Consider the following 16,694-nt stretch of genomic DNA (forward strand, 5'->3'; position numbering starts at 1 on the left):
CCCAGAACAATAGCATGAAAAATGTAGCTGCCCTTTGTAACAGTGACTGTGGGTCCAGCTTCTGCTGGGGGTATATTACAAGTGTTGTTGAAGTGTCAGATAGGAATTCTCTGCTTTAAAATTCCTGTTGAAGTACGGCCAGGTTTGCCACTCTTTTTTCCTGAAGTTGGTTCTTAAGGCTGAGTCTATTTAAACAGACATTATCTTTTCAAATTTCGTGGCTGAAATCCCTGACCTATTGAAGTTAATAACGAAATTCCCCTCTCTTCAACAGAGTCAGGATTTTGGCATCTATGTTTATAAAACATTTCTTTACAGTACCTCAGAAATTTTCAGCCTTTTCCCACCTGCCTCTTGACCCTACCATAATTTATTACCATACACCTAACCCTTCGGGCCACATCTTACAAACCTTTACAACCACATTCAAAAGCCCTTTGCACATTTTTAATATTTTTAGTTTGCTTCCTAGGAAAACAAGGCCCACGCAGTCATGCTCCCTGTTCCTCTGTTTGTTGGTCCCATGGTCTTTCAGCCCATTTTTCCACTTCAGCCCAATCTGATGGGAACCAGAGGTCTCACAGACGTTACATCCGTTCAAGGTAACACCCGCACGGGGAGAGTTTGGGGTTGCCACCCGTGGAACAGGTTATTTGGGGAAGATGGACACACAGCCAGCTGCCGCTGGTTCCACCGCCTCCGGAACACTCTGCCGTAATACCGCGGGGGTGACAGCCGTGCCACAGGTTCGCGGCCCGCCAACAAGAGCTTCACGGACCCATGGCTCGGAGCTGGCTGGGCGCTACCACACGGGAACACGGAGGCTCTGTGGGGCCGGGAGGGGCCGAGGGGCTTCGCACCACCCACACTTCTGCGGTACGGTTCGAGTACGAGCACGGGCGACACGCGACAGAGGGGGAAATGCCGCTCCCCGGTACTTTCTGCTGGGCGCCAGTACGTCCTCAAGACTTTCAAACCCGAGGATTTCAACGACGGCCTTCCCAGCGGTTGCGGGGTGCTGCCGACCCGTGAGCGAGGCGCCGCCAGGTTGCTTCTCACCGCTCCCCCCAAGCCGCGGAGGCCGCCGCAGGTTCGCCCTGCCTTCAGCTGGGACTGTGCGTGGGGGCTCGGGGCCCTCACCCAGAGCGGCCCCGGCCGCCGACCTGCCCACGCCAGGGCGAAGCGGAGCGGCGGCGCTTGGGCCCGCCGGGCTGCCGTCGCGGGGGTGGGGAGGCGGGGCCGCAGCGGCAGTCATGGCGGCGTCCGTCGTCCCGGAAAGTGACAGGTACCGGTCGCTCCGGCGGCAGCGCCGCTGCCGCCCTTGCCTGCGCTCCCTCCGCGGCAGGGCAGGGCGGGGCGGGTCGGGGACAGGGCCTCGCCTCGCCACGGCCTGGGTCCCCCTGACCGGCTCCTCTCCTTCCGTGCAGCATCCGCAGGGCCGTGTCGCTGCTGAACGCCATGGACCCGGGCCGGTTCCCGCGGCTCCTCTCCCGCCTTCTCCAGAAGCTGCACCTGAAGGTTGGCGGGGCAGGCGGCGGCGGGGCGGGGGGAGCCCGCTAGGAGCCCGCTGGTGCCGCGTTCGGCAGGCAGCGGCGCGCGGCGTGGCGGCAGCGGGGGCCTCGGGCCGCCGGCGGCGGCGGCGGCAGAGACGGGAGGGCCCCGCCGGCGCTTTGGCGGCGTTGCTGCGGGCGAAGCCGCGGGAGCGGGTCCGCGACGGGCGGTACCGGTGTCCCCGAGGAACAGCGACGTGCCAGGTGCCGCTCCGCTCCCGCCCTCGGTGCGGCGGCGTGGGCAGCCTGGCCTTCCCTGCTGTGGGACGGGACGGGGAGCCTCGCCGGGAGCAGCTGCGTCCCGCCTCTGGCCGAGCGCCGCGGAGTCGTCTTCGTGGGACAGAGGCGGCACTCCGCTGTGCTAAGGGACAATTACTTCCACTTTAAATTGGTTTTTTTTGTTGTTTTTTTTTAAGTACTTTTGATCTTAATTTCATTCATCACTTAATTGTTCAGAGCTGTTTCAGGTGAATGAAATAAGAGCCAGTAATGAACGGCCGGAGGTGAATGGCGTGAGGAGTGCCTCTTACAACCCGCTTCCATCGCCTCCAGGTGCTGGCGTCTCTGAGAAAGCTCTCGGAGGAGACGCTGCTTCCTTGTGGTTCCTTGGCTTTTTGCACAAACTCCGCTCTTGCCCTCGCAAGGGAAGCGCTAAATGCTTTTTTTTTTTTGCCTTTTTTTTTTCCTTTTAATTTCTGTACGTCCATCAACCAAAGCCATCAGTGGAATTGAGATTAAAAATGAAGTCCCTAAAATTTCGTGAAAATGTTTGTCATCTTTACAGAAAGTTGTTTCTTTTTTTTTTTTAATTGGAGAATAAAGAAAGAAATAAAATCAGTAGTCAGTTTCACTGCGCAGTGCCAAAAAGTGAAATGGAGACTAAAACTAATGTTTGGACTAAATATTGCAGGAAAGATAAATGCTAAAACAGAAATTACTTTGTTGATTTTCTTTATCTTTCAGTGTCAGATTTTGTTTATTCCCATGTTCTGTATTTAGAAAAAATATAGAAAGAAACACAGAATTTGTTTTCTATACATGAATATATGCAAAATAAGCGTTAAAATATTACAGGTTAGGAGCAGCACAGGTAGAATGTACAAATGTATTAAAGGTCATAATTCTGAGACTCTAAAGATTGTTTTGATTATTTGATTCAGGTGCTGATTTCTTTTCCTACCAAAATTACTGTTGCCACTGTTATTGCAGAGGGTTTTCTCAATTGTTTTGCATGGATATTAATTCACTGGTAACTGGAAAGTGTCACCAACTTTTTTTTTTTTTTTCTTTTTTACTACTCAGTAGCAGTTAAGTAGCTCTTCACAGTTTTAATCAGTGTTTAGGTGAGCTGGAGTGGTCTTTTTAATTTAGCCTGCTGAGTCAATCTCATAAATCGTTCAGTTGGCCTTTCCAAAGTATCTGACTCTAGGGCACGTTAGATTGCTGGAAACTTTAAATTTACTTGCCTTAACAAAGCAGATTCTCAGAGCTCTGCATATCCTTCTAACAGCTAATGATTCAAATAATGTTTCCATTTTGATACTCTTGTCACAAACATTGCTATTATTGAAGTTTTTGTGTAATTGCCTCATTTTGTTTTTTCTGATAGCTGAATTGCTTTTTTGTGTAGCTTTGCAGTTTTGGATTACTAAGTGGTCTAAATATGGTGTTTTGATGTCTGTAGCATAGATTTGTTAGTAATTGCGTTTTAAAAGATGGCAATATCTGCATTTAAATTACTATTTAATTTGCTGTAGTATAATAAATATAACTGTGCTATTTTAAAAATACAGAACATTCTTAGTAATCTTCAGTAATACAGTAGGCTATAGATTCAAATCTGACTTTCAAGATAAGCCTACATTAGGCCTTTATTTTTTTTGTAACAGCATGGATGATTTTCAGAAGAATATCCAGAGTGGAAGGAGCATATGTAACTAACTTCACTACAGTTTTGCCTTCTGTTTTCTTTGGAGTCTGATTAAAGTAACACACTTTGTACTTTTCTTATTTTTTATTTATGAAAGGTTGATGGAGATGGTGTGATAGTTGAAAGAAAAATGTTTCTTCAGTGTCTCTCAGGTGCAAAGAGAAAGCATTTTCTTGTGATGTACTTCAAGTAATCCTAATAACTTCTTGTGTGATACTGTTGGCTTTTAATTTTGATTTTCAGTGAGAGGAATTGCATTGTATTTTTCTATTGGAAAAGAGCTTTACTTTGTTATTTCTATTTAGAAACAACTGGACAGCCACTATGTTTATAAAAATGTGGAGAAAGGTTTTGTTTTGACAGCTATGTTTTTGGTTGCTAAATGGAATGTGAGGACTAACCATTTTTGTGCTTCAGGCTGAAAGTATCTTCAGTGAAGAGGAGGAAGAAAAACTTCAAATAGCTTTTTCATTGGAAAAACAGGATCTTCATCTAGTCCTTGAAACTATATCATTCATTTTGGAACAGGTACCTTGTTTTTATCATTATGAATAGATGAATATATTGTTTTTATTTGATTGTAGATTTCAAAAATATAAAAGTCAAGTTGAAAAGGAATTAGTGAAAATATGTATCTGTAGTATATTATGTATGTTTTGGGGGCATGATTTTGCTGCTTTTGTTTGCATGCTTTCCTGATTCAGATTGGACTCATTGCATTTGTGGAGTGAGTTTCCAGCTGATGTAAATATAGGTGGTGGAAGCGAGCTCTGCATGACTCAGAGAGAAGTGCTGATAATTGTGAGTTATAGTCTTTCCTCTTATTCATTGTAAGCAAGCCAGTCATGCATTTTTTTAATTCCTGTAAGGAGACTATTAGATGGCATTATTGAGCACTGCTTAAGTTACATGATGTGTCAGATTTGGAAAATTTTCATGCACAGAAGCAGTCTGTACTTAGGTGAACAGATGCAGCTGATGTAGCTCTAGTATCTGAATGAGTAGGTGACTGCATGGTGTAGAGCTAAGTGTCTTGTAAACAGGGAAGGTTTTCCAGTTCTACAGTCTACCACTACTCAGGTTGCAAAGCCAATGTATTACTGGGTAAATATAGTAACTTTCTTAGAAATTGTCACAGCTGTGATGTTATCCATCCATTTCATGCAAGTATAGTAAGTGTAGTTGATGCAGAGGGCCTGCATACTGATGGTCTGTTGTGGGATTTGGATCTTGTCCTTTCTTACATGTCAGTTTATGATTAGTTCACTTAGTTAACACATTCCACAGCATTAGAAAGAAAACAAACAAACAGTCCTCCCTATGGCTCCTGTGCACAGAAAAGTCAAAACAAAACCTGACGTCACATCCAAACTGGAATTTTGAATTTTCATCTCAACCGAACAGCAAACTTACCTGTTTTATTGTCTGGTCCTAATTTCATCAGACTGCTTCATTTATACGATAATTATTGAAGATAAACAGAAGAAGCAGTTCAGTTTCCTCTAGGAGTTACTTCTTTGGCATTTAAAAAAAAAACAAACCAAAAACGAAAGGGAAGGATATTAATATCTGCCCAAAGAAGAGTGCCAGATGGAATACATGTTGTATGAGGACTCTTTTGTATTCCCACTGACAGCTACGCTTCACAGAGTAGCTGCTTGTTCTGTCAGAGCGTAACTTTTTTAACAGCCCTTTGGTCTATGGACACTATAGATAATGAAAATGCTGCATGGTCTTTGCTGCATGTGTTGTTTATTTTTTCCTTTTTTTTCCCCGCCCTGGTGCTGACGGAGTCCTGTTTTGAAAGTGGAGATGAGCATACTAATATAGAGTGTTTACCACAAAAATTGATGTTAATAGGGAGGTTATCTCTAACTCACCTTTTTTGGCAAACTGTTCCTGTCTTTTCAGAATATTACCTTGTAGTTCAGGCTTACTTGAGGAGTGTGAATTTGGAAAAGTTGTCCTTTCTTCATGGTCACAATTGACTTCAAAGCTCAAGTTTTTTTCAGTGATAGCTGCTTTGGCATTATGTACAGTGGAAACATACTCAGATCTAGCTTGTGTATACATTTTTTCACAGTTTGTCTTCAGACAAGTCACTTGTAATGTTGCATTTTGAGATACAATTGAAATAGTTAGTTACACTTTTCTGTCTTCTCAGTCAGAGGGTTAAGATGAACAGGATGCTTGCAGTCCCACAGTAGAGTTGCTAGTAAAAATCTTGTGTGAACACGGTGGCCATCTGTGGTAGAATTTATCTGGCACAAGTTGTAGAGCAGTGCTCGACAACAGCAGTTATTTTTCCTTTTAACAGGCAGTCTATCATAATTTGAAACCTGCTTCATTGCAACAACAGCTGCAAAACATTCACCTGGATCAAGACAAAGCTGAAACATTTGCCAGTGCATGGGCGGCTGCAGGTCAAGATACCATTGAAAAGTTCAGGCAGAGGGTTTTGACCCCTCAGAAGGTAATGTTTTTTTCTAAGAGAGAATAAAGCTGTGTAGGTTTGTTTTAAAGCAAGGAGTTTAGACTAAGATACAAAGTTTGTGACAAGCCAAGGTACTGGAAAATAAAAAGGGTACTTATTAGGTAGCAGATAAATGTGGCTGGGGCAGTGGAGTTCCATTGTCTTAAAGAGATGTTACATGTTAGCTGAGCTGCTGTACCTGTTGGAACCTGACTATATGTGCATTGTTAGCAATGTAAAGTAATGCAACCTACATACCATTTGGAGATGTTTGTGAACATGCTTTACAATAGGGCAAGGGTAAAATGTGCTCATGAACACTTGTAGTGGTTTAGCTCATCAGCCTGTTGATTCTCTGTACTTAAAGTGTATCTGAGCTCCTGCCATCTTTAGTTTTGCAAGCTGGTTGGATGGTGCATTTTGTGAGATACTTACTATGATTTTGAGATATTATTATGCCTTGGTAAAAAAGTCTTGCTTCACCTGTGCCTGTTACCAGTTAAAACCTTGGTATGTGCTGTGGAAGTCTCAGTGTGTCTTCAGGCAAAATGTCTGCATCTATGAGTAGGTATAATAACATCCTTCTGTTGATTCATAATAAGCCTTCAACTGCAGTAGGAGATGTATACAGAACACATCAGTGGCAGCCAGGATCAAATGGTTCAAAAGAATTGTGGAACACTGACTCAATTATTCTCACTTTATTTTTATCATTGCTATATAACTCGTTGGGATAAGATTCAGTTTGTTACTTTCTGATTTGGTTAGTAAAATATACATAGAAAATAATTTTATATATAAGGTACACATGATACACTGACAGAAGTAGAACAATGTAATTTATACCAGTAGGTTTACACCTAAATAAACCTAGAATTTTATTTAGGTGTAAAATGCACATTTTGAGAAGACAAAATATGTCTGTGAAGCAGAGTAAAGATATTCAGAATCGCATCACAGGTGATTTTTCCGAAGTATTTAAACTTGATCCTTTGTAAAACTGGGTAATTTTAGACACAAAACTTGTAGGATTTTAATCTGCAAAATTATAGTGACTCATGAACCTAACCAAGTAAATGACTGATAATGTAAGTATGCAAAAAAAAATTTGAGCTGAACAAGACACTTTGGGCTTCTGTCTTTTTGCAATAATATTTACAGTGCTAAGCGTACAAGTCCCAAAGTTTAAATGGTCAGCAATACCGTGAGTATATAGGCAAGTATGACTCTCCATTGAAGGAGGTGAGTAATTTGAAGACCAAGTGAAATCACAGAAGGTGATAAGGCAAACTTTTCAGAATACAGTATACGTGTGCAGAACGGAAGGCAATTCTGAAGATACCCTGCCAAGCACCTGTCTGAGAATTTACTTCACATGGACTATACAGCAATACATATTTTACTGCTGGGTCTTCAGCGTATGAGAAACTAATAAAACCACCTTTGATCCTCTTTTATTTGGAGCTAGTACCATACACACCTGTGGTCCTTCTGTTTGGCGATGACATTGCTCTGTTTCTTGCCTGCAGTTTTGTGAGCCCTGCAAGATACAATGCTTCTGGTGTATGTTACAGTTTTGGAGATTTTGTGACTTCACTGCGGTCTCATATGATGGAATGGCATTTTGCTAGTGTATTATATCCCATATAAAGCAGTTTTAAACTGTCATTTGTAATAAACCTTGTAGAAAAGCAACGGCCAAAATATCACAGTGCAACTTACTTGTTTTTTAGCGTGAAAGCAGGTTTAAAATAGGTGTGTGCCTTTACATGTGCTTAAAGCATCATTTCACCCTCTCTTTTCTTTCCTTTTCCTAGCCTAGATGATGAGTTGAGTATCAGTTTGACTGTGAGTGTAACTTGAGTTTGAACTTGAATTTACTTTCTCATTTTGTTTTGAAAACATCTTAATCCTGTAGATTTTAGTTGAGTGAAAAACTTGAAGTTCAAGAGAACTTTTCCTTAACCCAAAGCCTCAATTCACAGAACTAGTTGCTAAATGAGGTATTTATTCTGCTGACAAGGCACACAGAGATAAAATATTTTAGAAATTGCATGAGATAATAGAAGAACTTGCCATCTCCTTATCTTCTGAATCTCCTTGTAATGTCTTATGAGTGCAGTAGATGACTGCATGATCCCTGCATTATTTCCTTCTATATTCTATAAATATTTGTGTATCAGCACGTATTTGCTGTATTATCTTTCTATACCTTGAGAAGTGGTGGGCAAAATATTCTCTTACTTGTGATACATTGTTATAGTAGCCAACTTGCTGTAAACTTTCAACATGTCGAATTAAAGTTAAAAAAAGTTAGAATCCTGAAAAATACTTAGACCAGAGTGCTAGCTTTTTAGATTAGATTTACAATTTAGGTTTTTAGATTGATGTAGAAATTATATTAACTTATTTCTTTGTAAAAAGAGATGTGTATCTGATTAGCAGTATTCTCTGCAACATGTATATATGTGTATAACTTTTAAAACAATTGACCCTAAAAATTTGCCCTCTCTGTAGGTACTTCTTTAAATGCCTGTGTGTAAGTTAATGACTGGCGCTGTTCACTTCTCTCACGGAAGCAATATTAGGTACATAGAAAGAATACGACTGTTCTGTTGTCATAATTGTCAGCAACATAATCACAGAATGGTTGGGGTTGGAAGGGACCTCTGGAGGTCATCTGGTCCAGCCTCTCTGCTCAGGCAGGGCCACCTAGAGTCAGTTGCCCAGGACTGTGTCCAGACAGCGTTTGAATGTCTCAAGGATGGAGACTCCACCGTCTTCCTGGGCAACCTGGTGCCAGTGCTTGGTCACCCTCAAAGTGAAAAAGTGTTTTCTTGTGTTCAGGCAGAGCCTTCTGTGTTTCAGTTTGTGCCCATTGCCTCTCGTCCTGTCACTGGGCACCACTGGAAAGAGCCTGGTTCCATCCTCTTTGCACCCTCCCTTCAGGTATGTGTATACATTGATGCAGTCCCCCTGAGCCCACTCTTCTCCAGGCTGAACGGTCCCAGCTCTCTCAGCCTTTCCTTGTATGTGAGGTTCTCCAGTCCCTTCATCATCTTAGTGGCCCTTGCTGGACTCTCTTCAGTAAGTCCATGTCTCTCTTGTACTGGAGAGCCCAGAACTGGTAATAGTACTCCAGATGTGGCCACATTATTGCTGAGTAGAAGGTCACCTCCCTCAGCCTGCTGGCAATACTATTCCTAATGGAATCCTAGATAGCATTAGCCCTCTTTGCTGTAAGGGCATTTTGTTGGCTTATGCTCAACTTGGTGTCCAGCAGGACCCCCAGGTCCTTTTTCACAAAGCTTCTTTCCAGCTGGGTGGCCCCCAGCATGTACTTGTTCTTGGGGTTGTTCCTCCCCAGCTGCAGGACTTTGCACTTACCCTTCTTGAACTTCACAAGGTTTCTGTCAGCCCATTTCTCCAGCCTCTCCAGGTCCCTCAGGATGGTAGCGCAACTCTGGTCTGTCAGTCACTTCTCCCAATTTTGTGTCATCTGCAAACTTGCTGAGGGTACACTCTGCCCCATCGTCCAGATCATTAATGAAGATGTTGAACAGGACTGGACCCAATATTTGCCTCTGGCATACAGTGCTAGTTACTGGCTTCCAACTAGACTTTGTGCCACTGATCACCACCCTCCGTGCCTGGCCATTCAGCCAGTTTTCAGTCTGCCTCTCTTTCTGCATCGTCAGCATACATGAACAGCTTGTCTATGAGGATCTTACGGGACGCAGTGTCAAAGGCCTTCCTGAAGTCAAGGTAGACCCTATCCACTGCTCTCACCTTGTCTACCAAGCCAGTCATTTCGTTGAAGAAGTTTATCAAGTTGGTCAAGCATGACTTCCCCATTGTGAATCCATGCTGACTGCTTCAAGTCACCTTCTTGTTCTTCATGTGCCTGGAAGTGGTTTCCAGGATTAGTTGTTCCATCACCTTCCCAGGGACTGAGGTGAGGCTGACCAGCCTTTAGTTCCCTGGGTCCTCCTTCTTGAAGATAAGAGTGACATTTGTTTTCCTTAGGAATCTTGAGGATTGGTGTTTGTTGGGGCTGATTTTGGATTTTTTGTTGGGGTTTTTTTTGGTTTTTTTTTTGTTTGTTTGTTTGGTTTGTTTTTGTTTTTGTTTGGATGGTTGGGGGTTTTTTAAGACTCTTGATTTATTCATGCTTTGTGTATGGTTGAAGTTGCATTCATAATGATCAGGTTTTTTTGTCAAGTGTACCTTGTAGTTTTGTTAGTGATTCAGATTCCAGAAATATGGGAGTTGCTGTACTGGATCAGAAAATCTGTTCATTGTGTATCCTGTCTTTGGCACCTTGGATGGAAGTGTAGGGGTGGGATCCTTTAGTTAACCTGTTTGATGAAAACTTCTGCCTCACCTCGTGACTTAGAAGCTGTCTTATACCCTCAAAGATGATTGATTGTCACTTGTGAAATATCCTACTTTAATGAACCTGGAGGTTTCAGTCTGTGTACTTGCCTGATTTCTGATTTTCTACCACTTGAGGGAATGGTGATATGTATTGATGTTTTTTAAAAACAGTATATCCATTATCTTTTGATTTTAATGTGTATCCCCTTTTTTTTATTATGAGAAATACTAAAGAAGAATGTGGTCTTGTTTTTATTTTGAGCTGCATAGTCTGTGATTTCTCACTCTCATTCCATGGAAGTTTCCTGTTTGTCATCCTTCAAGTTATCTGTCTCTGACATATTTCTGCTATATTTTGCAAGAAACTAATGTGAATAGAGTATGATATGGGCTTGCCTGAAATATTAATACTTTATGTGGTGGCTTTATAATAAAGGTCTCCCTCAGGGGTCTGGACTGGGACCAACACTATTTAATGTCTTCATCAATGCCACAGTGGTAGTGAGTGTACCCTCAGCAAGTTTGTGGATGACACCAAGCTCCATGGTGCAGTTGATTTGCTAGAGGGAAGGGTTGCCACTCAGAGGGACCTTGACAACCTTGGGGAGTGGGTGCATGTGAACCTTATGAAGTTCAACAAGGCCAAGCACAAGGTCCTGCTCCTGGCTCGGGGCAATCCCCAGCATCAACACAGACTTGGGGATGAAGAGATTGAAGGACTTGGGGATACCGGTGGATGAAAAATGGGACATGAGCCAGCAATGTGTACTTGCAGCCCAGAAAGCCAATAGTATCCCAGCTTCTGTAAAAAGAAGGGTGGCCAGCAGGTTGAGGGAGGTGATTCTGCCCTTTTGCTCTGCTCTAGTGAGACCCCACCTGGAGTCCTGCATCCAGCTCTGGAGTCCCCAGAGCAAGAAAGACGTGGACCTGTTGCTGCGGGTCCAGAGGAGAGCCACAAAAATGATCAGAGGGCTGGAACACCTCTGCTATGAAGACAGGCAGAGAGAGGTGGGGTTGTTCAGCCTGGAGAAGGGAAGGTTCCGGGGAGACCTTATTGGACCCTTTCAGTATATAAAGGCAGCTTATAAGAAAGATGGAGAGAGACTTTTTACCAGGGCCTGTAGTGACAGGACTAGGGGGATTGGTTTTAAACTAAAAGAGGATAGGTTTAGGTTGGATATAAGGGAAGAATTTTTTTACAATGAAGGTGGTGAGACACTGTAAGAGGTTGCCCAGAGAAGCCGTGGATGCCCCATTATTGGAAGTGTTCAAAGTCAGGTTGGAAGGGGCTTTGAACAATGTGATCTATTGACAGATGTCCTTGCACACAGCAGGAGGGTTGGACTAGGTGATCTTTAAATGTTTCTTCCAACCCATAATATGATTCTATGAATACAGATTTTTTTTTTTTTCTTTCATACACTTCTAAAAATCTGTATGGGCTTTTTGGTTGTCACTGCATCTTTGGTAAGGGCTTTTACTGTCCTGTTCAGGTGGTGTGCAGGACTACATATTAATTTAGAATGCAGAGTATGTGTGAATATTTCATGCTTTTGCTTGCCATATGCTTTTCTGTACACTTACCAACTCTGGATTTTCTTTGTAACAGCTTTAGTGGGTGTATGCATGGGATAGCTCACCTGGTTCTGAGTGCAGAATCAGGGTCATGATGATTATTACTGAGATCCTGATAGTTCTGTTCCAGCATGAGAGGGTGTTCTGGGAAACTGTGTACAACATAGAGTTTGCAGTGTAACTAAGAAAGATCTAATTGGAATTTTATCTTTGTTTTAAAGTGTTTTACTAAAATCCAAGTGGCAAAATAATTCTGAGTCTCTCCTGGCATCTGATACTTAGCTGTGTATTTTGGAAGTGCTGCTGAAATGCTGCTACTAAGTCTGTTTCCTGTAGGGTACACAAGAAGGACCAGGCTCTAATCTTGCATTTCTGTTTTAAGACAACATAAAATGGTTGACAGTTTTTTCTTTTTTTATTTAGCGGTATGGTTTGCACATCACGCAAATTTTGGAACCTTTGGCCAAATTGAAGGAAGAACTGAGGATTCATTAACTTATGGCCAAAACTAGTGGGTAGTTGACTGTCCGGGATTATTATTTCATAATATTACTTATTCATTTGGCTCATCACCATTTTTGAGAGAGTAGGCCACTGCACCTTTGGGTTGCAGCAGTGCTCAGACTGGGACTCCAGACCACTAGTTATTACAAGAAGTAATTTCTTACAGATATTTCACTTGTATTGCCACGTTATTTCTCTTAAACCCGATTTTCTTCTTGCCTGCAAACTACAACTCGGTAAAAACTAGTATTCTGGGTTCTGGGTCTGTCAGTTCTATGCAAGAGATGTAGGTGGTAATGTGCTGGCTGATAGCTTCATTAGGGTGACAAGCCAAACTGAGTTTGTTAGAGCAACAGAACAAGTATTTCCCAGAATACTGATTAGGTGAAGTTTTCTGTGGCATATTGAACACTACTTCTAATTGTTAGAGAAAAAATGTTCTTTTTTGAACATAGGTCTTTGAAATTTTATTGGTGCAGACTGCTTAGCTGATAGGACGTTATTGTCTTCAGAAATTAAGAAAAACTGTGGAGTTAAACTAAAGCTGTACTGCTAAACAGTATTTATTTTCTCACTTCATCTTTTCATTTTCTTCACTGAACTATAGGCAGTCTTCAGCTGCACAGCGTTATTAATTATCTATTCTCCTGTTGCATTAATTAGTTCTTTGAATCTTTACTTGTATGGCAGTCCCTTTATTGTATTATTTCTGCTGTATAATACAATCCTAGTCAATTAGAATGATGGTATTTGTATCAGTTTTTTCTTTGAATGTGTTCTTAATTTGGCCTCTAGAATGATAGGCCAGTAATAATAGTCTGATACCAATCTGATCCAGTTTTTAAGTCTTTGCTGGGTAATGTATCAGTTTAGACATCAGGACACATATTGATCAGATTAAAATGTATTTTTTCCTCTCTGTGAAGAAGAGCTAGTTTTTTATTAGGATTCACTGTGAATTCTCATCGCAATTTTTCATCAATTCTGTTGCTTTTCTCCCCCACCCCCTATATTATGTTCTCTGTATGGTTTTTTGGTACTCTGTGTAAAGTACTCTATCTGTTTTAAAGGCAGGTCAAGCTAAGTGCCTCATAGCTTTCTTGTCTTGGAAAACTACTGAGGGTATCTTTAAAATATATATATATATATAAAAAATAGAAAAGATAAGAATCCTATGTTGCCAAGCAGGAGAAGTTTTTTATAGCCTTCAGACAGCATTACTTAATATAATGATGCGTGGGAATGCAACTAGTGAAATTACATACCTAAAATTCTTGACAGAGCTGTCAATTCTGTATCTTGACTGGCTGTTTGAAGCCATATGGGAAAAACTCTGAAAGTAGTTTTCTCAGAAACTGGCCTTCTTGCTAAGGGGTGTATATGTAATGTGAATATGCTAAATTCCCTCTCCTAAATGCTGGCAAATCTGCAGAAGTATTCTGAAACACATACATCCTATGGTGGTTATGACAAAAAAGAACAGAATTGGTGTGCTCTGTGTGTGTGTCGTGAGGGGAAAAAGTCGTTCTGGTATCAGAAGATATGCAAAATAAAGAGGAATATAGCTCAAACAGAAAGAATCTCTCAGTTTTTTGTTAGTGTCTGATCCACTAGTCATTCTTACAGTGACAAACAGAGGTCACAAAGACCGTGTTGTACCTATGGGCATTGTCACAGTGAGTTGTGAATTGCATTATATGATGCCATCACAGACAGTGGCAAAGAGAGCACAAATGATGAAAGATGTAGTAAAGGCATAGTTGTATACCTACTGAGATTTATTTTAATAGCCAGCTACAGCACAACTGGGTCTGTTTAATCTTCCACTCGCCCAACTTTGTTAGTAGGTATTTTAATTGTTTACAATTTTTAGGTACTACTTCTTGAGGATTTTTTTAATGAGTTTCTTCCTATCCTTCTTACCCTCTTCTGTCTTCTACCAAGAAAGTAGAAATAATAAAAGTTGGAAGAAGGTACATTTTGAGAATGTTTAAAAACATCTGAAACATTTGTTCTGTTCCTACATGCAAAATAGCATCTTTTAAGGTTATAAAAGAGTATCATGCTTATCTTGTGTAAGTTCCTGTGTAATACAAACTGTAATTTTTTCTTCAATGTGTAAAAGAACTTTTGAAACAGGGGTCTGGTTGTGATTTCAAGGCTTGAAATGACAGGTAACTTCTGGGGTATTTTTTATGGTTAATAAAAATGTGTGCCTTATCTCTGATTAAAATCTGTCTAACTTCATCTTCCCACCATTGGATCTTGCTATATATTCTTCTGCTAGATAAAAGAGCCAGTCAGCTATGAGTTTTCCATATAAGCACTCGTAGACTGGTGCATATTTTTACTGTAACTCTGTGCCCACAAATTTCCCAGAGAGGGACAAAGTGCAACAACACTTTTATCTTTTGTACAAAGTGAATCCCTAAATACTGGGGTTTTGGAACCTCGAATGCTGTTTTTAATGTTTGTGATACAGTCCCTTTCTGTTTGCTTTCAAGCTAGCTGCTTATCAGTTAAAATACATGTAAAGGTGAAAACCTGTAGTAACTTCAGTTAGGGAAAAGTCTTTTGAAGTTGTTGCTTCTTAGCATTAGCCTTGCTCTACCAATTTCATGTCATATTATTTCTTTTGTTTACTCCCTTTTGAAATACACTGGTACTTTTTGGTGTGTGTCTTTTTCCTTTTTTAAATTCAAAGATTAAAGATGTGAGGAGTTTTAGTTTGAGTATTGAATGAAGAAGTCTGAAAATACCACTTTGCCTGGCATATGTGCTAAGTAAGGTTTGCTGAAGAGCAATAGGACATTATCCTTGCAGACAAAAATGGGAAGTCAGAGGAAATTAACCCTCCAGGAGAGAGCCAATCTTAGATGAAGAATCTAGTTCATCTTACATATTCACCAAATAAGATAGCTTTAGGTATATAATTTGTGCAAATTTTCCTTTTAGAGTTAGATCTCAGTCTCTTTTTCTATTTTTAATACCCTCTTAATATTCAAATCCTCTCTGAGAGGTAATGGAGGTACTGGCTTTTTGGCTTGCTCCTCTTGCTTTTTCTAGTATTAATTACAAACTGAAAGTCCCAGTTTACAAAGTTAAAACACTTATTGCTCCTCATTTTTTTTTTTTTTTTTTTTTTTTTCCCCCTGCCTCCTAAAGTTGCTGATATCATTAGGGGAAGTTGTGGTGAGGGATCTAAGAGTTGCACAGCAAACATAACCCATGGCCTGTGGCACTCTTCAGTGCCTCCCTGTCCCACTCACTTGAATGTCCCATGCGACTAGGGGTCTGGCCCAACCTATCTTCAGTCCGTTGGTCTTACAGTGCCTTCTTTCGAGGCTAAGACACAAAGCCACATAAATAGTTTCCCTTTGTTTTTTAAAATTTCAGAATTTTTTCCTTTGGGAATTGTGTTCTGTTCGGTCAGTCTTTTTACAGGATTCTCTAAATTCATTGTCTGTCTGCCTGACCCAATCCAACCCGTTCCTTACCTTTATGTTACAGCTACCACTATTTCTAGTTAGAGACAATTAGAGCATGTGGACTGCTTCAGAGCCTGGAAGGTTATTCTTGTCTACTGGTGAAAAACATAGTTGCTACTTTCCTGTTTGTTTTGTTTTGTTTGTCTGTTTACTGATGGTCTTGCAGTATCTGCAAGATTAAAGCAGAATTGGATTCGACATTACATTCTAGTATTGTGACTAGATAGATAAGATCCATCCAGTGACTCTTACTTTCTTATGAATACATGACTAAGATACATTGCAAAACTAGCATTGAGGTTGCAAAGTCTGGTCTTAAAATTTAGTTAGAGGCACTGTAGTTGGCTGTGCAACCTCTGCTTAACTTGGCTGTGCATATGTGTTATGACTGTCTTTAATTACAGGCTTTCGTGCTTTTTAAAAAAAAACCACTCTATTGTCCTGACTTTGTGTGGATGTATTTAAGGTTTTATTGATAGTTACATAATGTTTTTGTGGAGCCTGCTCTGACTCTTGGGTTTAATTTGAAGATTTGCCTAATAACGTCAGCTGAAGATGCTGATCATTCAATTTGTGACTCATATTTCTGGATAAAAATTGAGTCTTGCAGATTTTCAATCTGCCACAGAAGAGTACTTTTCACTGAAGCCACAAAATGCCTCAGTAATCCATTTATAAAATGGGGGTACTGAATTGTGTTGAAGTTGAGTGTGTTTGTACAGTAGGGGGACAGCTTTTGAAATAGTGTATACCATCAGTTTTTTCCATTGCTATTCAAAATGTGGTAGAAGACTGTA

General features: G+C 41.0%; 1 protein-coding gene across 5 annotated transcripts in view; it reads left to right on the top strand.

Annotated features, from left to right (window-relative positions):
- Positions 1 to 1,203: 1,203 nt before the first annotated feature.
- COMMD10 (COMM domain containing 10) overlaps positions 1,204 to 16,694 on the top strand; it is a 115,145-nt gene continuing 99,654 nt past the window's right edge. For 4 of the 5 annotated variants that reach the window (XM_052777062.1, XM_052777066.1, XM_052777065.1 and 1 more), the window contains exons 1-4: positions 1,204 to 1,285; positions 1,428 to 1,518; positions 3,898 to 4,008; positions 5,798 to 5,953. In XM_052777062.1, coding sequence (XP_052633022.1) covers positions 1,254 to 1,285; positions 1,428 to 1,518; positions 3,898 to 4,008; positions 5,798 to 5,953 — 390 coding nt within the window. In that variant the 5' untranslated portion in view covers positions 1,204 to 1,253. The remainder of the gene's footprint in view (positions 1,286 to 1,427; positions 1,519 to 3,897; positions 4,009 to 5,797; positions 5,954 to 16,694) is intronic. The other variant, XM_052777064.1, reaches the window with a different exon arrangement.

The sequence above is a fragment of the Harpia harpyja genome, chromosome Z (genome assembly GCF_026419915.1).
Source record: "Harpia harpyja isolate bHarHar1 chromosome Z, bHarHar1 primary haplotype, whole genome shotgun sequence".
Lineage (NCBI taxonomy): Eukaryota > Metazoa > Chordata > Aves > Accipitriformes > Accipitridae > Harpia > Harpia harpyja.